At 33.1% G+C, this 26078-nt stretch overlaps 1 protein-coding gene across 1 annotated transcript in view; it reads right to left on the bottom strand.

Moving 5' to 3' along the window:
- Window positions 1-26078, bottom strand: part of LOC140665243 (furin-like) — a 273773-nt gene that overhangs the window by 54643 nt on the left and 193052 nt on the right. Inside the window, exon 3 of the mRNA XM_072891109.1 lies at window positions 22918-22959. Coding sequence (XP_072747210.1) covers window positions 22918-22959 — 42 coding nt within the window. The remainder of the gene's footprint in view (window positions 1-22917; window positions 22960-26078) is intronic.

Genomic DNA, 26078 nt, shown 5'->3' with positions numbered 1-26078 from the left:
AGCTAACATTCTTGAAATCTTTACCAGATTTATATCTTCTATTATAATTTAAAAAAATGGCCTATTAGCATCATGTAATGTCATGCTTGTTATCGTAATAGTGTAATTTATCACTGTCAAATGTTTGTAGCTATATTAAATCCTTGTATATAATATTTGTTACGATTACGAAACAGGATAAATATAATTTCTTTTTATAATGATTAAAAATTCTGAATCATGTTCATAGTAAATTTGTAGTAAAGGACAGAATCAATTGTTTTCAATCTCGAATAGTAAGTGAGTATTATCAAAGTACTATTTATCGCGCTATAGATTTAAAGGCAAAACTTACCGAGAATTTTATCATCAAGAGCTAAAGCGAAAGACAAAACAAAATTTAATTGTCACCTTAAATTATATTCCGTATATATTTCCACGTCACGAAGCCTAGATTATGTATCGCAGCATCGATCTCGTTAGCACGTTGCATAAGACTTAATACCGCAACAATGTAATCCTCTGTGCGATCCAATATGTATACGACCGTGTTTCCCTCGAGACAAAACGCGCGTTATGCGGTTAAATGCGCGTTTTCAACACGCGTTGTCTATAACATGGTGGAAAAGGAAAAAAAAAAGAAAAAAAAAAAAGAAAAAAAAAAAGAGTACGAACAACAATTCCTCTTGCACTTGCTCTTGTGCTTCTGAGAGAGAAACTCCCTTCCACCGGCACACATACGGAAATTCCCTCTGACGAAAGTTCCCAGGCATTTCCATAACATTGAGTTGGATGTGCGAGCAGAGGCGGGCGAGTTACGTACAGGCGAATAACTCGCCGAGTATGTCCTTTAAAGGATGTCTTCCGTGCGGCGCGGCGCGTCGTATTGCAACGATCGCGAAGTGCAACGCACGAACGCGCGCGTCAACTGCATTTGCAGAAAGCTAGAATGCACATACCCCACTTCTTGCGAGAGCGACGCATCGAATCGAGAGATGCTCCGCATCTCGTATTACGCGCCGAGCCACATTTCCGCGCGCCTAACACGCGACATATTGTTCCCTTGTTAGCCGTAATCTCTCTACGACGAGAGATGCCGTGTGATTTATGTTATTCCGCGCATGTTATTCACGTCCCTCTTGCAAATTGCATTGCTACGCAAAATGCATCTAAGCAATTGTTTCCAATAAAAATATTAATAATACGATTAATTAAACAATATATTACGATATTTAATTTTGATACGAAATGTAGGAATTTTTATAAAATATTTATCTTATTATTTGCTTTCTGAAAGAAAGATTATTTTTTTATTTTAATATTTAACATATATGTAACTCTTTGATATTTTAATATTTATATAACACAATTTAATGTGTATTAAATAAAATAAAAAAGTCTCTCTCTCTCTCTCTCTCTTTCTCTCTCGATAAATCAATATCTCGAAAGTTTTATATATGCGAAGAGAAAACTACAACTGTATACCAACTCAATTTGATCCGAAAGAAAAAGATCGAAGGATTTGATCGCAATGTCACTGTGATTTCGCTTAGAACATTCCACGACGAATAGGAAACATATCTAAAACAAGATCACCTTCAGCTCCAGATAAATGTATGCTAATCATGTGAAGGAGATCTGTGACTTCGCGCCACATCGGACGAAGATCGATTCAGGATGGGTTTAAATCCGACTGTCTGCAAACGCGAGAAACCCCCGAGTCTTTCTTTATATCCGGACCATCCGTAATACATATGTATACACCTCGGAACGCCATTTCTCGTGAAGTGGAACAACGGGTAGCGCGACGAGCTCGAGCGCGCTGTCTTTTCTTCTGCTTCGAGCTTGACATAGAGTAACGTCTTCTCCTCGTTCGACGTGGCACGTCGAACCGTCCGTTTCGCTTGGCGTAACCCGCCGCCAAAGAAGAAACTATCCTTTCTCCCGGGACTTCCCTCCGCCGAGAGAAGAAGACAAGAGAGAGATTCTTTTGTCGCGTAAACCGACTGGAAAAACCGTACGCGACTTTACGTCTCCCGGTCCGAATACGACAGAGTGATCGACCGGCTGAGGGAGATCCGCTTAAGGAAAAAAAAGAAGAAAAAATAATAGTAAAAAGAGATAGCATCTCGAATGCATTTCAAACGGCGAAAGTTTTAGAACGATCCGCGCGATGATGTCAACGTCAGGCTCTCGGTGAACCGTCAAAGTCAACTTCGACGCGGCCGTCGATGTCAACTTTAAGTTCTAGTGTAAGATAACGGTAATGTAGAGAGAGAGAGAGACTTGGAAATTGTCCGACATTACAACACTGTAACACTTTCCCGTTCGATGGAAATTTGCTTAAATTGGTGCCATTTCAGAGAAAGGAAACTGTCAGCGGATTTCATCGCGTATAATTCCCAAAAATAAAAATTTTTATTAGTAAATGTTAATTTATGTGTGAAGAATGTGGCGGCGTAATTTCATTCATAATAAGCATATTCGCTCACATGTGATTTATATTCATCAGTTTATTGAACAGTTTCCATTGAGTGAATTTTTTAAAACTCGATTCGAAGCAATATAGGATGTAAATTGCTCCGTAAATATTATTATCGATTAATGAAGATTATTAAAATATGAGTATATTATACATATATACGCAAAAATAGTTTGTTTAATTTATTTTTTTTAAATTGATGTGACTTTAAAGATCATTAATTATTATCCTCTTAACCTGCTTCTCCTAATTAAAAATCGAAAATCTTAAATTTTGGAATGGAGCGAAGAGCGACAGTTGGAGTTGCCGCGCTGAATATTTCCGAGTTGGATGAAAACGTCATAAATAATTCAATCCGAATGGCAGAGATCTCATCGATACGCAGCGGCGCGTGGTGTGTTATTTACGATATAACGGATGCCTCGTACGGAGATTACCGCGCGAAATTGTGGGTTTCTACCGTCGTGGTATCGTGACAGGAACTGATCCTATGACGAAGTCCTAGCCCCTTGGATCGTCGTACAAAATTTTCAGACTCGCGTTTCCCCGCATTGCGTTGAACCGCTTTCGTCGGGTTGCGTGGAGATTAATTCGAAGCGAGTTCATAAGAGCGGTTTTAAGCTTCCGCTATGGTACTACGTGGCCCGCGGAGACTGAAGGGGAACTCGTATCGGATTTCTGTCACCGGGTATATTTCACGGGCGCGCTCGCGCAAACTTCGCCGAAGTGAATTTAGCAGTTCGCGGCGGTGATAAAACGGCGTAAGGCGACGTCACGCTGCCCGTCGAGAGATATATGAAGTACAAGCCGGTGCCCTGCGAGCCCGTAGCCCGTAGCCCGTAGGAGAAATGTTCAGGCCGCCGACTCCGCTCGGCGGTGTGTAATCGCGCGGCTACGTCGTTGTCCGAGGCTAATTAATCGGGTGACAGTGCGGCTTAACGTCGGCGACGTAATAATGCTTGGGTTTATGCGCAGGTGCGCCGGGAACTTCCTAAATAATACCGGCTCATCGTTCTTGTCGAGCAAACCAGGCCAGCTACGGCCAATACTTGTCAACGTGTCTCGCTGTATTTGGCTTTGAACCGTCAGATTGTCGATAGACGCACGTGATTAATATTTAAGAAAATTCAAAATCCTCGAGAAGCAGACATTCTGACCATGTTCCCGTTGATTTATATAGATTTCACATCGCATGATGAAGACAGCTTAAACCAGTAACTGTAGTTGGATTCACGACAGAAATCGCACATCTATATCGCACACTTATACGCGCTATCCAATTCGGAACTTTGCGAAAGTAATTCCAGTTCCATATAAAAGCAAAACGACTAATATCATTCGACAGTTTGGAATTAAAAAATGATATAGTCAAACGTGGACCTAACTTATTCTTTTATATTTTAGCGAAATCGGATTAACTATCGGCTAAATATTGATATATTTTATATGCATTACGGCAAAAAATAGCGGCTTAAGATTGCGATTAACAATTGATTAATATTGATTAATGTTAAATAAAACCATATAATATCGTACGAGAAACGAAACTTACTTGTTGATATAAAAAATTGCCCTTTGCTATCTCTCAACATTTTTATCGCAATATTATAATCTTGTTTTGTCGACGCGACGATAAGATTCTATTTTAGGTCCATTTATATCAGGAACATCTCCCGATGTTAGTACTTCTCTCATCGTTATTCAGGTGCACGAGCCGCCGTGTCCGCGATAAAAACGTTGCGAATTCTCACTGGCCGCCGTGCGTTGTCGGCGCGATTCTTCGTTTTTATCGAATAACGATAAATACAATACGTCGATAAACGTCCCGGCATCAACCGGCGGCAGTGGCTCCGAGCCGTCAAAGTGCACGCATCGATATCGACGAGCCCGATTGCGTCAATTCTCTCGCGGCTGTATGCTCACGGCGTGACAAAACAAACAAGAGATCGCGTGTACGGTTGTCCCCCGATATTTTAACCAAAAGTTTGGAAGCCTGGTTTACCGTAATTTAAAAATTCGGCTTCCACCCTTGTTTTATTACTGCACGGATGCACGTTAATATTTTGCACACAAGTTAAATTAAAAATGTATTGTATTTCGAGAAAAAACTTTTGAAAAAAAAAAACAAGTAAAAAATATAGGGATGTGTGTACGTATGTATCAAATGATAATTATCAAAAAATAATATAGAGAGAAAGAAGATATTGAAAAAAAGAAGAAATTATAGTTCAAAGTTAATGCTAAAATCAGCATGACAATCCAACAAATCCTAGTATATACTTTTTGTTATTTTATTAATAGTATCATATTTTATTAGAATATCTTTTAATAATATTTTTTAGAATAAAGTTTTTTTAAGTATATAATTTAATATATAATATTTTATATAATTATTTTTGGTTGTAAATCGTGAGAATTTAATCAAATTCCTTTAACAAATTGATTTTTATATTCTCTTCTCTTCAAAAGTAAACTAAGAAAAGAAATCAGAGAAAAACATTGCTACTTGCTACTGAATGAAGAAGTTTTATAGAAAAATTTTTCTTCCTAGAAAGAATTTTTCAAAGAAAAAGAAAAAGAAATTGTTTAATTTATTTAATGCGTTTCTATTTCAAAAAATTTAATATCAAAATTTACTGTAATTAATATTTTTATATCAAAATCCATATTTCAAAACTAGACTTGCATTGGTTTCAAAATAAACGACTGTATGTAAATACTAACGTAAACATTGTTTATTTTTATAATAATGTATCTCTTTTATACGATAATAAAAATGTAATGAGAAATATCAAGAAATATTTGAAAAATCTGAATGTTTAGATATCTAATAGATATCTATAAATGTGTATCAAATTATCATGCTATGGAAAAAAAGCGATGTAATATAGAAAAGTGCGGAGGCCATATTTTAAGATCGAAAAGTTGCTGAAAAATTTATGCTATGGCTGATTGTATTGTGAAGTATTTGTAAATTGGTACGAGTATATATATATATATATATATATATATCGGTGTTTCTTGAGATGGAAAAGAAAGAGAAATAATGTAATGTTACCTATCATATTATATATATATATGCGTGAAAGATAAGAAACTTTTATGCGTAAAATAAATTACGCTCCACATTATATTCTATTACAGAATGCATCTTTGATCGCGAATAAAAATTCATTGTTACCTTTTAATCATATCGTAGAATAATCTAAAAATAATGCGCATACGCGAGATGTCTTTAATAAAGATTATTCTTTAATTTTCAGCTACGAAAGAATCACTATGCAGTTGAATTAATGAATAAAGATTGTCTTCAACAAGATAACTAAAATTCACGGAATTTTTTACATAAATATATTTCTCGTCTAATTTCAAGTCGATTTCTTTTTAATAAAAATGTTATTAGTCCCCATCCTTTAACAAAATTATTTCAATATTAAATATTTAATTAAATGTAAAATTAAACAAAATTATATATAAATATAATTTAATTAAATATAATTCAATATGTTAGTAGAGACATCAAACTGTAAAATTCAAAGTTACATTCACTCCAATGTAACCAAAGTGAATTTTCTTTACAATACCGTTGGAGCATGGAAACAATATGGTATATATCGCTTAAAGATTCAAGAAAACGTTCGTATTCCGTCGGAAACGACGACGAACCAAAGGAACTTTGATCCTGTTAGCTCCCGGTCATATTTATATTTCATGTTTCTTCCAACGATAATGATGTTTCGAGAGCTATACGGACAGAACAAGATCATTCATGATTTATTCAAGGACGCTAAAATTATTATCTCACTCCATGTAATTTCCTGATAAGATCTGTAGTTTTCATAATATTCGATATCAGACGCGACATTGATAGGCCCTGTCGATAGTTCTATAACGTTATAACAACCAAACTTTTCTGTATAACGCGTCTATACATCAAGAGAAGAGTCGCCTCCAGCGAATCATCTCGCTTCAGAAAATGGATCACGCATTTATAAAGCGGATGGTTTAGAAAGCACAAGAGACATAAACGGGAAAAAACTAGCGGTTAAGTAGTAATTTCTCGTCGACGCGGTAATTAGTTCGGTTTGATACTTGATCGATTCGATCGGAGTTCCCGCAAACTGTCGAGCGCTTTTTGACAGAAACTTATTTCAAACGACCGAACACAGGCGCCTTCGACCTATAATGAGCAAAGTTTTTGGCGATCGCAAAAGCAGAACGGCTGCGCCTCTCTCATTCCCCTTCGATCTTAAATAATTCCTCCTGCCTTTGGTCCTGACGCCAGACGTGTTTTTTTTTTAATTGATCGATTATTCATTCGCGACAATTCGAAAGATTTAAATGACGTCTTGTTAGAAGTTAGATATTACAAGTTAAAGAAATGAAATATATATAATAATATGGCATAGTCGTAAAAAAAAAAAAAAATAATAATTAATATATAATATATAATGTATATTAATATAAGTAATATTTGAAATATTACATATTTAAAATAATAATGAGCAGTAAGTAATAATTAATCTTTTTTTTCATAATTTTAATCTGTTTTTTATAAGACGTATGTGATAATAAATTTTACGCATTTTTTTCATAAAATTTAATACGGTATAAACTAGTCATTCCTATTGTATATTATCACGTATAACGTAATATAAAGATTGTAAAAAAATATATATTATTATACTTTTGATGCAAATTTCTAAAATAATTTTTATCATATTACTATTCTTTCAATAATGTATTAATAATGAAACGGAATTTATATACACAGTTGAGAATTATTATTAAACATTTATTATTACACGATTGTATCAACTCGCATATGGCTATCTAAACATCATCAAATTTAATTAATTAAAGACTCACCGATCATTGTTCAGCTGTTGTTACCCTTCTCACCGGTCTGATTCATTCATCTTTCTCTCCAAAGTTTCGATGATCGATGATCCATTAAAAATGTAACTGAATCAATCGATTGGAAATCACTATCAATAACTATTATCACGCACGAACGTCGCGATATTAAAAGTTTGACGCATGACATTTTTGTCGGCATTGCCGATACACACGTGATATTATTGTGCAAAAAGTACAGACAAACTCGCGATACTACTCCTGACATCACTTTACATTTCACTTATGCGATGTATTTTCAATCGATCACCGGCACTCGCAACATCCTTTAGGTATGCAGCATAAAAATCGCCCGATATTTTTCTTCGGCATCTCTTCCCACAACATTTATGCACGATGCGTTATTCACCATCATTCGCAGCACTTAGGACATAGTGAACGCGCAATCTACAATGTACTTTTGTCCGATGCTTTCTTTTACTCGGCACTCTCGAAATTTGACACGAAACTGTACACGCGATTGCTATTTCGACAATCGACAGACGCGACATTTTAATATTCGGGACTCTTGCGTAACCCTATACGCTACCTTCGAAATGCGCGTCTAGGAAAACGTGAATAATTCACGAGCCGATAATCGAGATGTTGATCGAAGAAGACGCTCGACGAAGCTAATCGCGATTCGCGTACTGATTCAATAAAGATCACTATTTTCACGGGAGAATTAATCTCAATATAAGCAGGACAATCTCGGGTCACGTACCTTACTTGACGCGACCGAAAAATCAACTGTGACGTGCGTAGTACTTCACTAGAAGGTCGAGACGACACGAAGCTCGCACCCCATCCCCTCCCTCTTCCGCCAGTTTCGGCAATCGTTCGGCGTGTCCTTGCGTTTTGTTTTTCCTGTGTTACGTCATACGACGCGTATTCGTAAGACAGCCGTGTTTATATTGCGGATGTACCTCCTTGCGTCGAATTTCAGGAATAAAACACACAATATTTTTATAATATTCTTTTCTTCAGCTACCGGAAGCGAGCGAATATGTTGAATAAATTAATATGTAGAATAAATTAATATTATTAATAATGTAACTGAATAAAGTAAATGTCTTCCTTTTTTTTAATGTAATGTCGATCGATGAAGCATTTCTTTCCTCGGTTACCGAAAACGAGACATGTTGAATAAAATATCAGAATAAATTAACGATATTAATAATGTGACTGAATAAAATAAATGTCCTCTTTTTTTGAATTTAATAATAAATAGTAATACTTATCAATCTATGAAACATAATTGGTCGCGAATATTAAAAATATCAAAAATGAAAAATGAAATATTACTGATGATTTTTTTCATGAGATGATCCAAAAATCAGTAACACATTTTTCCGTGTTCTTTCAAATATTGTACATGGATGTATATATAAATAAATACACTTCGAAAGTGCAATATTAAATCGCATTTTGCGCAAACGTAATCAAGTGCGTTTTACGCGATTTATTCATGTGAGTAAATTATGTCATAATTTTTTTTTTTCACTTTCTGTAATGAAATACTTTCGAGACAATCTGAAAGCATGAACAAAATTATATAATAAAATAATAAATTTTTTTGCTCATAATATTACGAATCATGCATACATGTATCATATTTTTGAGAATGATATATTATATAAAAAAATAATAAATTAAACAACAATATAAAAAATAATGCAATAATAATAGTAATATTAGATATAATTATATAGATGTATATAAAAATAGATACTGATACTCTCTTTTATGCGTTTTACATGAATTTATTTTATGGATTTACATTATTTTCTCTATTTCTAATGATTTCGTTCTCTTATCATGACATTATAATTAGAATTCCAACTTGCACAAATATTAAGAGAAAAAGAGTTAGTAGACTTTTGAAAAATTTCTGAGAGAGAAACAGAAATTTTTCGGATTCCCTGTACACAGTAGAATCGAAATAAAAAATTCACGAAGCCAAAGTGCAGACATGAGAGAATTTCAGTTCCGCGATGTCAAAAGTAGAATTATTCGGTCAACATCGTCGATGTAATAGCAATCTAGATCCGCAGCTTGTCATTAAATATTCAACGAGCAATCTTCGCCGCGGCGAGCTCGTGTAAACCGGCCGGCAATAACTAAGATTCATTACGTAATATTTTCAGTTCCAGCTAAACGATGCTTGTCGCACGCGATGATACATGTGAAGAGAGAGAGAGAGAGAGAGAGAGAGAGAGAGAGAGAGAGAGAGAGAGAGAGAGAGAGAGAGAGAGAGAGAGAGAGAGAGAGAGAGCCAACGAAAAATCATGCCAAATTTGAAGGCTCATTCGTTCTCGTATCGATATAAAAATAGCTCTCGCACGAGTGAATGCAAATACTGCGGTCAAATGCTAGTGATTAATGATACATTGAAAATAAAAAATATATTCAATATTATATTGAAAAATCCATAAAAGAATATATAATATGTTTAAATTTGTATTTTTTAAAAATTAATATACATAAATTAAAAAAAAAATAAATAAATTTTATATTTTAACAAAATATTTATAATTCTGTTTTTGAAATCCAATTTCTCCAAATCGAAAAAAGAGAAAAGAAAGAAATAATGATATTAAAAGATAAAATAATATATAAAAATTATTTATAATTTTAATAATTAAAAAGATTTATAATTTATAGGTTTATATAATTATTGCTTACAGCTCACATTTTTATTAAAAAAAAGCTATTCCAAATCGATTAAAGATTTTAATGCAATAATATCGTATGCATTTTAATAACATAAATTTAAATATTATATCATCCTACACATACACACACCACGCGTATGTACTGAAAATTTGTATATTATATCAATAGAGATCAAAATCATACTTTAATATATCTTAAAATTTCTCTTCCTTATCTCACATGGATATTTTTGCATACACATATTAACTTTCTCGAGTTTGACAATAAGAAAAAAAAATTGTATCAAAAATTTCTCTGTTTTCTGTGTTTGAGAAACAGTAATCCTTGTTCAAAACGACAAGTACTCGTTTATAAATTTCGTTAAAAGCTACGGTCAATCAATACGAATGACACAAGAGAACGAGCCACTAATGTCGTGTCACGCCAAATGAGTATCATAGAATTTAGTAAACAAGCATTATTTACACGCACACTCTGATATCCAACTGACACGGTAATTATCGGATTAACTACCCGAAACACATATGTATAGTAACACGACAGAAAACGATTATTATTATATTGATTATTATTTGCCAAAGTAAATCCGGCTCGCAAGTTGATCGTATCGACTAATTTTAACCAAATTGAATAATTGACATTAACATCAAATTTTGAAAGTTTTCTCTTTCCTCACTTCGTCTATAATAGATTTTTAAGCATTTTCTGTCCTTGAGATCTCGACAAAATTTTACTTTCAGCAGACTAGAATATATTTGCGGTCGTAATTGCGATTATAATTACAAAATAATAAAATTTATAATTATAATTATAAAATTTGTTAAATTCAATATGTATAATAGTGCAGAATGCGTATTTATAAGCTTCGTTTAAATTCAGTTGTTTATATAAAATAGAATAGTTTCACACAGTGTTTCGCAGATATAAATATATTTATAACCAGTTGCATTAAAAATATGAGACATTATACAGATAAATAATTTAAAAATATTATTTAAAATTTTTCATTATAAATACTTATGCATATGCATTTTTTATATATTTTTTTCAAATTTATATTAATTAAAATATATTATTAACAAGAATTAAATTTCTCTCTCCCTCTCTCCTTCTGTCTTTCCTGAATGCATAAATCAAAAAGAAGAAAATTTAAATTTATAATTCATCAAATTTAATTATACAATTCAATGAATTTTGTAAAATTTAAAATTAACTACGACTATTATCACATATGAAATTAATTTATATGATTTGATTAATTCGATTTTGCGTTGCAAAATTTATTCGATGTTCGTAATTTCTTTACATGACTAATATGTGTTTTCGTTTGTAAAAATATGCATAATTTTAATAATAGTTAATTTATTCAAAAAATTATACATTATATACATTATTAATAAAAAGCAACTTGAGTAAGATAAATTGAATAACAAAAATTCACTTGTAAGCATTGAAATTGAAGGAGATTATTTTAACGTTAAATGTATAGTCGTTAAGTAGGTTTCTACATAGTTAGCGGAAATCCGGGGTGCTGAGCGTGTTAAAGGACTAATTCCTGGTTTACACGGAGTAGAGACAAATGAAGTGTAAGTTACTTGTTGCTGAGCTGATTGTCGGTTGGTTTAAACATGACAACTATATTGATTTATTAGAATTGTTAATTTTTTACAAGTGATATATTTCTATAACTAAATGTGTTTAAGAAATAATAACAAAAATATTTTTCTGTCTTTCTGATATAACATTTTATCTTTCCTTTTCCTTAACGAATTCCTTTCAAATCTTAAAAAATATTTCAATTTATATTATTTCTGACAATATAAACAAAATTAATTTTTTTTTTGTCTTACTAATTTCTTAATCTGTTTTATTCTATTTTAATAAATGTATATCGACATAAGTTTCTTATTAAATATGATTTAATATCTTTTTTATTATTTTTATTTTACATTCTTCTTTGTGCATTTTTATATATAAAAGTGAAAGGACTTTGATTTGCGATAACTTGTAAAAATATTTAAATCAATAATGTTTGAATTGAATTCTTAGTTGATTAACTAAATAATAATATAACAATCATATAGCAAGTACAGTTATTTCCGAGCGTTATAGCTACACAATGTTGCAATATATGTAAAGCTCCAAGCATATATTTGATTTCTTTGTGCTTGACGATTAGCCACGGTGAAAAGCGTTAATTCACGCTAGATGGTTAGCGCTTTCGCGTACCAGAGCTCTGAATTATTCATTTTGTTTAGGGTCTGTTGACACGCAGCAGGTACACCCGGTCGGACAAAGGAACAATCATGACGTGTTTTGAACAGCGTAATTATATTCACGATTCTGTACTCTCTATGCGTGTGAAAGAGAGACAAATAGACAGACAGACGGAGAGAGATGGAATGACGTTAAGTATGAATAATGTCGACCGATGTATTTAATTATTAAGCGCGATTTGCATGTTTGCTCAAACGTTTTCGACAAACATACGTTCGCATCATGTTTAATGTTACCCTCCCGACAAAGTCGAGAAATTTATGAGTGTAACAGAACTTTAGAGAAAGGGATAGAAATATATGAGATACACCCTCCTATTTTATATATGTATAATATATATATATATATATATATATGTACGAGTATATATTTTTAAAATTAGATGTATATTTAAATATATGTATTAAATGTGCGTTTAAGTATTTTAATAAATAAAACTATATATAACTATAAATAAAACCATATATAACTACATTGCTATATTCAAAACCTTTATATAAAAGAGACAAAATATATCACAGATGAAAATATTTATAATAATTTATAATTTCCTTATTTATATATATATTGTATATGTACATAAATATGATACTACATCAGATATCATATAAATTATTAAATAAATTATTATTCATAAATTATTTAAATATATTATATTTTTTATGAATTACACCGGCTTTATTACGTTTTGCTCGAGGCAATAATAACGCGCGAATGCGCTCACAGATCGTTATCGCGTACGATAGGCAGAGGAGATCTCCTCGGGGTAATTGCGATCGTCGATAAGGGCTTTGCGTTGCTGAAAAGCTATAAGGATGGTACCGCCTGTGGCGCGACCCCTATCTCGCGGAGAAAAGAGACGCGATCGACTCGCCATCGAGTGAAAATTGCGGAATTGCCCTTTCAATCTGGCCGCAATTCCCGTTGAAGATCTACAAAGAAAGAGCGTCCCTGAGCTTGTCGTGACCAGACGAGGGTATGAGGATGGTTGAGAAGTGACGGGATGGAAAATGAGAAAGAGAGAGAAAAAGGGGGAAGACAGAAAAGAGAGAGAGAGAGAGAGAGAGAGAGAGAGAGAGAGAGAGAGAGAGAGAGAGAGAGAGAGAGAGAGACAGAGATGGATAAGGAGAGAAACACAAGGGAAACTGAATGGGATGCTGAAGGAAGGGGAGCAACAGGCGGTAGATATTGACTTCCTTGAAAGTGCCGAGAGCTAAGAAAGGGGGAAGGGAAGGAACAGAAAGAAGCGAGAAAACGAGGGCATGAGAGAAGGCACCACTCTTCGGCTCTCTCTTCTCTCCGATCACGAAGATACGAAATGAACTTCGTCCCGAACGTCAGAGCACTACAGGAGTGGGCTTGCCCAGTGAAGTCTTTACTTCATTTACCCGAGGAAAAAGTATACATCGACAGAGATACATAGAGACATACATACATCAAGTGTACATCGACAGCGATACACAATATATATATGTACATACGTACAGAAAGTATACGTCGACAGAGAGATATATACATAAGCAAATGTGTGTGTATGTATTTGGTATCGCGAGGAAATACCTCGTCCTCGAGAAAACCAGGACGAAGAAACTTGCGCCGCAAATCCTGTCGTCGCGTTTCGGACGTCGTAATTTCCACGCTTTCGCTACATGGCGTGAGATTTTCTTTCTCTTTTATTTACCAACCCTCAAGTCTCACTTCGCCAACAGCTTCGTCGAGAAAGTATTTTTCTCTGTCGACGCTCCACCCGATTATTTCGATGAATGTTTACTCGGAAAGCCGAGTTTACTTCCCTCGATACATGTATACGTACTAGCTCTTAAATTTAATAATTGAAATGTTTTCCTTCATGAATTAGTAATCCGCTTTTCAGTGAAATAATTTGCCGGTAATTAAGATTATTTAACGAAAATTAGATGCTTCCGTTAAATTAAATCACTAAAGTTCAAATAACAGAGAAACAGAGAAACATTTTCTTTATAGCTTTCTACTATTGTAATTTACAGTACATTACATTACATTTACAGTACAATACATTAACATGTTAAAAATACAATTTGATTCCTATTAAAATATTTCGTATTGAAAATTTAAGTGATAATTTTTAATAGCAATGTGTGATATCTATTATTAATTTAATGAACTATTTAAAATTTCTAAATGAGATATAAAAATATAAATGACAAGATTAAAATCAACAATTACAAATTTTTTTCTTTTAAAGTCCTTTCTTAAATATCTGCATGACATTTAAAATATTAAAACGTGTTTTAGATATTTTATAAACGAGATAAGATATGAAAGAAAAGTTACAGCAGTATGTGTTTAAAAAAAATTCTAAAATATATATCGCCAGCATTTTCTGGTCAAGCAAATTTCTCTCGAAAAAATTTACGTTCCCAAGTTTGTGAATCATGTAGAAACAAAGCATTTCAATGTGTTACTTCGAAGAACAGAATGTCTCTCCAGTTCTTCGTTATACAAAATTGACAGATAACAGACCTGAATACAATACGTGACGCGAAAATAAACACGGCGATCTTTTCAAGAGCCAATATATTTCCATCCTGACAAAAAGGGTCGTTATCACATCAAGAAGAAACAGTCTAAAAGCTATTATCGAGGGTTGGCGTTTTTCCATTATGTGCGTTACATCATACTCGTTAAGCCAATGGTTTATCTTACCTCTTTTTTACTTCTATATAAAATATATTCTTTCTTTACTAAAAAAATTTAGAATATTAAAATGGACATTAGTAATACAAGGTACAGAGAAGTGCTAATCTTAATTCTTTAATGCTTTGTTTAAAATTAGTTAGCAAATATATAAAGTATATTATATAATTAACTGTAATATATGTATGCATATATAATTCTATTTAAATAATTTTACATAAAAAAACATGTAAAAATAAATTTACATTACTTTTTTTTCTCTCCTAAAAGAAACTTTGGCAAAATATTTTGCATTCTTGAAAGATGTACCTTGTAATTTTAAGATTTGCATGTCCGACTTACTTTTTACCCTATCATACATATATGTATTTCTTTTTCAGACTCGATATTTTTCAAACAACTATATTACATCTTAGTGAATTAATTATTCGAAACTTAGTTACTACTCACAAGCTCGCATATGAACCACTAGCCGTATAGGATTAGAAGTCACTGTCTTAAAAATAGACCTATCGAACCTGTTGCTTCCTAGGCTCAATTTTCCGCCAACTATTTATTATGCCCATCCGAGTGTCTCCCCTTTTGTCTGTTTCTCTTTCTCTTTTATTCTTATCCTTGTGAAAAGGAGATTTCGGTGAAACATGTTTCGCTCTCGCGATAAATTTTCGGTTAACAATACTCTACGTAAGTAGTTCTAAGTAGCAGTCCGGAACGTCGGAGCAACTGCAAATCACCATCTTCGCGGTGACGATAATTCACAGCTGATCTGGCAAAACCGCCGCTCTCGACTAATCGAGACAAACGCATGGTTTAGCCGGTAACCGATAACCCGGACGACGCGACTTCCTTTGTGTCGTGGACGTCGAACCTGTTGCTTTTGCCGCTCCTGCACAGGCACAGGCCCGAGCACAGATCCATTTCTCTCTCTTTCTCTCTCTCCCCCTATCTATCTATCTGTCCCCTGTTTTGTACGTGCTCGTTTTCACCTGGTTGCCCGATAGAGAGAATGCAAACACCCGTTCCCTGATAGAATTCGTTTGTTCGATCGTATCGTAACTGTGAGAAACTCATTTCGCGGAAGGAACATTTCGGATTATTTTACGGCAATCATCGGTAATCGTTATTTGTCAAACACGATGTTTTTTCCCATGAATGTAAAAAGTAAAGCTTGATATTTGAAAAGATAAGCTTCAGATGCAAAATATTTCACGCAAATGTAATATAAAATATAAAAATTCTTTAAATATGTTCCTAAACGAAAATTTTCTCCATATATTAAGTATGTTTTACTGTTATTTAAATTTATTATATTTTACGTATGTGTATATTATAATTAATATTTTGTGTGTATGTGTATTATTATTATTATTATTATTATTATTATATTTATTTTTACACATTTTCTTTCGTACATGATTTTAATTTTTTTTAAGGACAATATAAAAATAACTGTACTTTAAGAGAGATAAAACTATCTCGAATTCTCTAAAAATCTCTCCATGTACAGTTTAAATGTTGGCAATCGCTTGTTGGGACACATGGTTCTGTGGGCTCGTTGCCACATCGTTGTGGCTATCGAATTTACTCGTTTTAGGTGCGGATAGTGGTACTCATTGGTAAGCATGCTTGCGAATTCTAAAATCTAGTACTCGGTTGTGTACGTGCGCGAAATCTGCGTCCACCGAGATATTTTCCTTTCTTTACAGGCCATTATGCGCAAGCTCGTCTTTTTATCTCGCACATGCATTAGGAAAATGTTATTCTACCTTCTACAATTCGCAAATGCACGTACAACGCGTGAACTGCACGAAGGAGTATTACGATAGGAGGAATTTGCACCTATACTCGATTCTCAAGACACTATCGCTGTTTCTCCATTCACGCAAATACAACTCTATTTTTTTATGGGTTTTTTTTTTTTTTATTTTATGACTAAAATGTAATGATACCATAGGTATTATTTATTGCAGCTTTTAATGTCAAATGCCATATGTCTTGCCATTAAAAATTTAGATTTTTGTTTAGATTGAACCCATACTAAACAAGTTTAAAATTGGAATTTTTGACGAAAAGCTTTTAATTTCTTCAATAATATATAATTAGGCTAATTAAAACTCTAAATTAAAATTTGGTTAAAATAAAGACTACTGTAATTCATTAATTAGATTGCAATACTTGTTTATTTCGCTGATATTTTATTTATCAAAGTTCTTTAAAATCTTTAAAATTTTTAAATTAAAAATCGAATTTTAGAAAATTAAAATCTCTTGGCATAAAAAATATATAAACTTAGAAAAATAGAAGAAGATTTAATATGCATCAGACTATGATAAAGCGAGTAACTTCGATACCTACAACCCCTTATGCAATAAAAAAATATATAAACATATTTTTATTACTGTATACAACTAATATTGAATGATAATAAAAAAATTAAGCTGCTAGGAAAAAGAATATACATATAATTGAGTCATAGTATTATACATATACGCATACACGCACATATGTATAAAACTTCGCCGCTTTTACAAAACTTACAAGTTATATGTAAGTACGATATATATTATTACAGCGAGTAAAAAATCTATACAAGATTTCATTTACATGCACAATATTATATGTTATACTTGGCGGAGTCTGTCACTTGTGCGTTTGATATTTACAATGTCTGTTCATAGTTTTTTTTTTAACTATGCTATGAGACATGCATTTATAACAATAACGCGTCGTAACGTGATTGTACTATATATAATATTAGTCAAGCAATATGTAATTTAATATGCGGAAATAAATTCTTTTTTTTGTTAGCTTATTCTTTGAAATGCTAAATAAAGTAATTTTTATCTCACTGAATCTTCATTACTTTGAAAATACTTAATGTTATTTCTGCATTCATGATAATGCAACTTGAAACTTTTTTATTCGATCCTAAAGAAAAAAAAAACAAAAACTAATAATTATTATTTTAAACTTTTAATCTTATTAATTTGTTTTAAATACAATAAAAAATATATATCTTGTTAAAAATAATAGATGCTTAAGAAAAAAAATAAAACAAGAGAGAGATAGAAAGTCTTTTATATTTTGCAAGGAATAGTGTTACGTGACTTTCCAGAAACCTTATCCTAATTTGAACTTCAAATTGATAAAAGGATCTGTCATCCTATGAAATTAAGCTCGATTATTCCGGGACACTTCGAGTATGCTCTTCTTACTCTCGCGTGAACACGAGATAAGGAGCATTCTCAAGTGAGGTTCACCCTCATCACAAAGTCGTTTTAAATGATCGCTCGACCGACAGCTTCATGTTTCTCAGTGTTACATGACAAAAGAGTAATTTAGTGACCCTCTGTCCCAAAATGCCCCAAAGACGGTGACATCAAAGACGATGTCATCCTAATTTTTCGTACAACCGGAGTGTCTATATGGCGTGTCATCGTTCGAATTGCTGTGGTAACCGAGATTATAACCACAGGCGCATACATATACGCAGATATTGGAGATAGGAAAGCCTCCGCGGTTCGAATTGCCAGCACTCGACGGAATTGCGGAACCCGAACAAGGTGACGCTACCGCAATAGCCACCGCCATAAGTGCCGTCCGCAAATTGGTGTTTTGGTGCGACATGAGCGTAAAACACTTACACATGCTTTTAATCCTTTCGAAATACATGGTTTGCTAAGCCACATGTTTTTTAATTGCACGCAAATAAAACACGCCGCTGTATGCACGTCGTATATTGGTATTATATTCGTATTAAGAGGAAAATTTTTATATAAAAGAAATTGAAGAGAAAATCAAAGCTATCTTTTTCTATAGGAAAAAATGTAAAAGTATTTTGTACTGTAAGAATTTACTTAACAACAGTTCAAGTCCAAGTCAATAATTGCAACAGAAGTTTTAATAGTTGAAAGCCATTATTTTTATTTTAAAAAATTCGAAAAATTAAATATCACAAAATTTTTCTTAAACTATATTTGAATAGAAATCTAACGTAAAATTGTATTTAAGATGTTTAAAATAAAAATAAGCAAAAAATCACAAAGCAATCATTTGTTTTTGTCTCGAATACTTGAGAGAAGAAAAAGTTGGAGATGCGTTTCATCTCCTAGACGATCCCTTTCGCGTCAGGACTGTCACGCTTCGTAACATATTTTACGGAGATATCGCCGACAGGCAAAAATCCGTCCCGAAATTTGTCACTGCGGGGATACGCGAAACTGTGGGCATTTGTCACGAGAAACGTTCTTCCGTTAGAACGTTCTTTCGTAAGATAACGACCGCGCTATTAAAGGCAATAATATAAAATACGACGTGCGATTAATCGCCTATGTCGTCATTATTCAAATTAGCCGCGTGACGAAACGCGATAGTACCAAGATCAAGGCAGGAATAATAATCGAGAATTATCGAGAACGTGATCTGGCAGCGTAGTTCGCATTCAAGGACTCCATGTGCGAGACAAGAGGGGTACATAGGATACGCGTTACGTGATATTCGAAGGACGATGCTAGAGATATCGATATCGGATAACGTGCATCAATTTATAGACGTAACAAGCTCAAAAAACCTAGAAAATGTGAAAATCTTGATTGTGGTAAAAGGAAATAAGCAATCTTCTATAATTATTCATTCAGAAGCAAAAATAAAATACAAAGCGATCAATTAGAATTTTCTGAGAAACGTATAAATAATTATTAAAACCAGAAACATCATCTAAATAATTATTGTAATAATTATTTAATATAATAATAATCAAATAATTATTTTAATTATTTTTATTTTAGTTATTAAGATTTCATTATTATAATCTCTTAAGAAAAAGTAAAAGTAGGTATATAGAAACTTTTGAATAGAAACTATTTGCTAAGAAAGATTGTTTTAACAATTTTTTTTAATTACAATAAACTATCAAGTTCCTTTCAGCAGAAATTCTATAAAAATATAGTCGATAAACTATAAAATAGCCACCTTCACATTTAGATTTGGTTGCCTCGTAAATGCAACCACAAGATAAGCGGTGGTCCTGACGCAAAACGACGAGATTGAGATTAATTTCTGGAAAATTGTTACGAGTAAAGCGAGCGAAAAGTGTAATAACCATGAAACAGACTAGCGCGATAAATCATTTTAAAACAAGGCGGTCGTGCGTGTAAGATGAATCATATCGTTAAGGACCGTGACGTGCGAATAATATGAGGAATTTACTTTTCTCATTAAAATCAGCTTCTCCTCATCATCGACATTAACCAAGAATCTCCTCGTGATATAGAAACAATTAATCATCCATTATCTGTGTAAAAAAATATATCAACTCTTTCGTCAGCATCTATAAATCATGAATTTTATTACAAAGATAATTATAATTAAAATACTTGAGTTAAATAAAGAAAAATATAGAACTTCTAAAATTTTTTATAAAAAATCAGTGTTATGCAAAGAGAGAAAAAATTTAACTTATTATTACATTTTTATGTCGTAAAAATTAAAAATATTTGTTAAATTATTATACACAAAAGTATAGAATCATAGAAATAACTCACATATAGATAAACTGGAATTTTCTATTGACACACAAAAACAAATGCTGAAAGGATTGAGATTTTTCCGTGCACAGCAGGTTTACGGTGTAATTTCCACGACTATATGAGTTTATCAGAAAAGAGATAATAGCTTTGCGACTTTGTGCTCGAGCACAATAAAGCTTCCAAGGATGAATTCGCTTTTTACAGGATTCTTAGTCATAACTTCGCAACGAGTTAATTGATTTTTCTATAAAGTACATTACGTTTTAAAGTTACATTTGCTATTATTTATTTAATCTAACAATTTCACTTTTTAGACATAATAAAAATTATGCTTTAAAAAATATAATGCAAACATTTCTCAAAAATTCTTAAAAAAAAAAAAAAAAAAAACAGTAATAATCTGCATATTTAATTTCTTATTCCTTCCTCGAGACTTCTGTCATCGTAAACGTCAAATGAAACTCTTGGAGAAACTCAATTTAACGTAATGCGGATAATAATGGCTATTATCATAATTTTTAATATTGAAACGCAATTATGAATTCCAATTACGGTTTATAAATGCGTTAATAAATACACTATTTAGAGATAATTGAATTTCTCGCGCAAAATGCCGCTTCGTTTCCGCCTATCATGCAATATCGGCTAACGAGTCAGTAATTGAAGACAATCGATATGGTATATAGGTAATCAAAACGCATCATCGAACAGTCGACAGGTTGACTTAAAAAGATTCTCTCGAGAAGAGAGGAAGACTCACGAATTACAAGAGGAACATATTGTCAGAGATAAAACGAAATCGTCACTAGAATAAGAGCGGAATAAGAATCATAATTTAATAAGTTTCTCGAGTTAGTTCTTCGTCCTTGTGACGGTATTTAACTTGCGCTCTTCTTTTCTGGAAATGAAAACTGTAGATGCTAATAGACCTATTAAGAGCCTCATCATACAGCTTTACTCTCAATTTCTTTTTCTTTCTCTCTATCTTATTCTACCCCATAAACTTACCATTAACTTTATATTTCTCGTATTGTATTATTATAATGAATTTCAATTTTGTAGTAGTTAATTGAACAATTGCAATATTTTATTCAAAAATATAATAGTATTACACTAAAAAAGGTACAAATAAAATAAGTAATAACAATTTGGTTTTTCAATTGTAAGAAAATAAAATTGGGTTTCTGATTATTATAATTTTCGCTGTTTTTCGTTCGTTTATTTATATCATTTCTGCTACTGCGATGTAACCGGAAATTAAAACAGGAAAAGACCGAAATTTTATTCGCATCAGCATCTACCTAATGTCATTTCCTAACTTTAACTCCACATCGGCGTTAAAAAGTGTGTTTATCTGCGTCTGTAGGATCTTGGCTTCTCGCGGTAAAATATGCAGTTCCCATCCGGGAATGATCACGTTTGAAAGTTCCAGTTACGATTTCTCGAAATGATTCTTTTTACGACGCTCTTTCCACCGCTACGGGGAATAGTTACGGTTACGACGGAAACTCGCGACGTTATGAAAATACAGTGGCTCGGGATGGCTGCTCCGCGCGAGTAGAAAAGTCATTATCCCGAGACGCGAGACTTGCACAAGAAAACGTAAACATATGCTCCCATAGCGAAAAAAAGAACGAACTAGATGTAGAGAACGCCCGGATTTCCATAAAGCTGCCGTTGTATTGCGAACGATTCCGAAGAGCGATTCAAAACAGATATTTATCGCGAATTTTACATCTTCATTTATTTTATAGGAAACGCACTAATAATATTTTAAATACATAACTTTTATACCTTTATACTTCAAATTCAATTAATTTTTTTCAAGAAAGTAGCTTTAACATATTTTTCTTTCAAAACATTTCGCACAAACGATAGAAAGATAGATGTACAATGATAAAATAAATTAATAAAACAAAAAAGATTTTACAAGTTTTATACTTAAATCTCTTTAAATATCAATAAAGCTTTAAAATAAAAAACGAAAAATATTATACTTGTATGTAAATATAATTCACAATTTATATTTATAATTTTTTCATATATATTCATATAGCTCTTCTTTTGCGAAAAAAATTAAAATAAAATAAATGTTATAAATTAATATATAAAAAGTTATAATCAAATTATTTTTGGACTTGATCGATGATGATTTGATATTGTAAAGAAGAGAATTTTTGTTTAAAGACAAATTTATCCGGAGATAGATTTCAAATTATCGAATCGAACATTTAATAACTAGGAAAGAAATCGTGAACAAATGATCGAATTATGGGCAACATCATTATTATTATAACGCGCTCCAACGTAATTAACGTTGCTGCTTGTTAACATTTTAATATTCTCACATCGCCTCGTTATACATAAGCTGATGAGCGTAATGCATGTTGCTTGTTTACTTACAAATACTCGATGAATATCGATTGCGGCTGGGAAGTAACGTACCTGAAACAGGAAAAAGCCAACGTTAATTATATCTTCTTTTTTTTCCGTGCAAATAATATGACAAGCAATATGTAAAATAATTGTATTTGCGAAAACCAGAATATTACATAACGGATAATTACTCGTCATTCTTAGTATTGTCTTAAGTCTTAAAAGATTTATCCTTCGAATTAATATCACTATTTTATAATACATGCCAGGATCGGCTCATTTGAATGTTAATAACTATTTCTTTTTATGTAAACATCTATTAGACGTTGATTCACAATTTCAGATAATTACATATAAATTTCTGAATATACGCAAAACCAGAGACAATGGCTATATATTATACATACAATATTATTTACATTTTCACTTATTTATTATAATAATTGTCTTATTGTGTGTGCGATAGTAAAATTGTATTTTTTGTCGTTAAAAAAAATAATTTAGTTTATTCTGAATTTTTGAGTTTGTTAGAAAAATAAAAGTAAAGTATATACACAAAATACAATTTTGAGTATACTTATATATACAAAGCAATTTTTATTTGCAAACGTTTACTATAATGATTTAAGTCGCAAACTTTCTATAAATAATATTTAATTTATAGCATTGCTTTTTAAGATAGTAATGCTCTTTAGAATCAAAATAAAAAATTATAAAGACTTAGTAAAAAAAAAAAGACTGTACTAGTCTGAGACATATAACGTACATAACTTAGTAACAATTATATTGAAAATTATAGAGGAGGTCAAAACTTTTAATCCTAATTTCGAGATCGTTGTCAAGAGTTCCTAAACAATTTCACTTAACATAGTACAAAATTTCGAATAAAGCAACGCGATAGAGCATTTCGAGAGAGAGAATGACTAAAACGCAATGCATGTCAAAGCTCAGACGAATGCATATAGCGTGTCCTAAGCAAGTGTTGATAGTTGGCGACCTAATGATAGTTAGCGACCTAGCAGTAGAATTAAAGCAGCATGAAAGCGGGAAACCTAAAAGCGCGACCGCTCGTTATCGCGATAAACTGAGCGTACTTGTCTACTCGTCGGGTGAGAGGAAAAAAGGAGAGAAGCATTCGTCGAACAACGACGGGAGAACGAAGGGATGCGCCTGTTAAAAGGTAAATGCTGGGAAAGAGGCGAAGAAAGAAGAAAGACTGAAAATGCTGAAATATGCCGAAGAGAAGCGGAAAAAAGCAGATTTTTTTACGCGGAAAATATGGAGAAAGAGGAAAGCGACTGTCTTATGCTTCGTAAATACGAGACGCCGGCATTTTTATTCGTATTATTATTCGCGAGTATCTCTTGGCGCTTAAAGTCACGAGTCAAAGAGCCGTCCTATCCCGAAGCAAGGAAAATGCAGTTGGCAGAAAAGACGAGAAGAAATTCGCGTCGTTTCCTCCTCCCCTTTTCCGCCCCAGTGGAGAATGCAGGGTGAGATATAACCCGGATGCACAACCGCCGCGCCGCGCCGCGTATAGTTACAGTTTTAATCTTCTTTCGCAGCCCCCGGGGTTTATGGGCCCGCAGGTATTACTCGCGGCACCCGAGGGCACCTACTCCCCGTGTTTACTCATGCGCCCGTTTCTCACCATTCTCTGCATTTCACTCCTGCGGAGTATGTAACGAGCAGCGAGCGACAACGGAGAAACGTCAACGTTTTTCACGAAGAATTTAACCGAGCATTCTAGTCTTGGACGCGAGAGCGTGCCCCCCCCCCTCCCCCCTCTCCCTTCGTGCGCTTCGTCGCGAATTGTTGTCGAAAGACAGTCGTGCGTTACCGTCACATTTTCATACACTCGCGATTCTCCTGCGAGTGAAAAGATTCTGACTTAGCGTGTGAAAGAGAATCTCGAGATATTAAGAATTACAACGCTGTAAATCGAGTGCTTTTTTTACGTGAAAAATTTGTGTAAATTCTTCTTAAGAAAATAACTTTCAGAAAGTATTAAGAGAGCGTAGAATAAAACGTAAGCATAAACAGATATAACTCAAATGTACAGTGTGAAACATGTTGCTGCTATTTTAGAAAAATTATATTTAAAAAACTTTATTTTCCTCTTTACGTTTTTTATTATAAAATAATTTTAAATTCCCTTTCCTTTAGTTTTGATAAATTTAGACTTAAGTCTAATAATTTGTTATATAAAAATTCCATGTTCAAAGAATCAAAGGAATATCCTCTTTTTCCACAACTATGTCTGTACTTTTATCATTCTTCTTTGGCATACTTTACGTTATTCATATTTTTGCCCCTTAATCTAAAATATCGATTTTCCTTTGTCGCAGCGCATAGGCTTTTGCATCGCGAACTTCCTTTACGGAGCTAATCTGTAATCCCAAGTTCAGCTTCCGTCAATGTAAATTAAAGAACTCTGCAAATATACTGGCCGAGATTAAGCTTCCACGTATTCAATCGGCAAGACCGACAAAAGTTCTCATGTGTTACTCTTTTTTCCGATTTATTCAAAAACGTCAGTAAAATTCAAATTAGAATTTTCGTTTTACGGAAGAGAATAGAAAAAAAAAAAGAAACTCTTTGCCATATTTCAAATACTCGAAAACGTCAGTAAAACCCAAATTAGAATTTCGTGCTCTGTATAAAGAGAGTAGGAAAAAAAAAAAAAACTTTGCCATATATTAAATACTCGAAAATTCTGCGCGTCACGTAAAATTTGCAAGATTCAATCCGACTGTTGCGGATGTTATGGTTAAATCGATATTGGAACTTTCGTCGGAAATTTTACAACTGCCTTTGGCTTTTTCGATCCCTCCCTCCCTCCCTCCCTCTCTCTCTCTCTCTCTCTCTCTCTAGCTATCTACCTACCTCTATCTCCCCTTCTCTCTTTTCCCCTTCTCGATCAAACGACGAATAGAAAAAAAAAGTAGTTCGTCGAGTATCGCGAGATAGATCGAGTCGAAGTCGTGCTTGTCTTAAATTATGCTAAATCCCGGCAGCCGTAGGAGTATTCCCGTCACGGCTTTCCGAACGGTGCCGAGGAATCCAACCGAAAAGTCTCTCGCCGCGAAAATTGAGTTTACCACGAAACTTACTACGGGGTGTGGAACCGCCGGGGGATCGGATGTACTAACGCGGCGAGGACGAAAGCATGCACATATGGCGAGGAG

The sequence above is a fragment of the Anoplolepis gracilipes genome, chromosome 4 (genome assembly GCF_047496725.1).
Source record: "Anoplolepis gracilipes chromosome 4, ASM4749672v1, whole genome shotgun sequence".
NCBI classification, from domain to species: Eukaryota; Metazoa; Arthropoda; class Insecta; order Hymenoptera; family Formicidae; genus Anoplolepis; species Anoplolepis gracilipes.
This window is presented reverse-complemented; position numbering and strand designations above follow the sequence as displayed.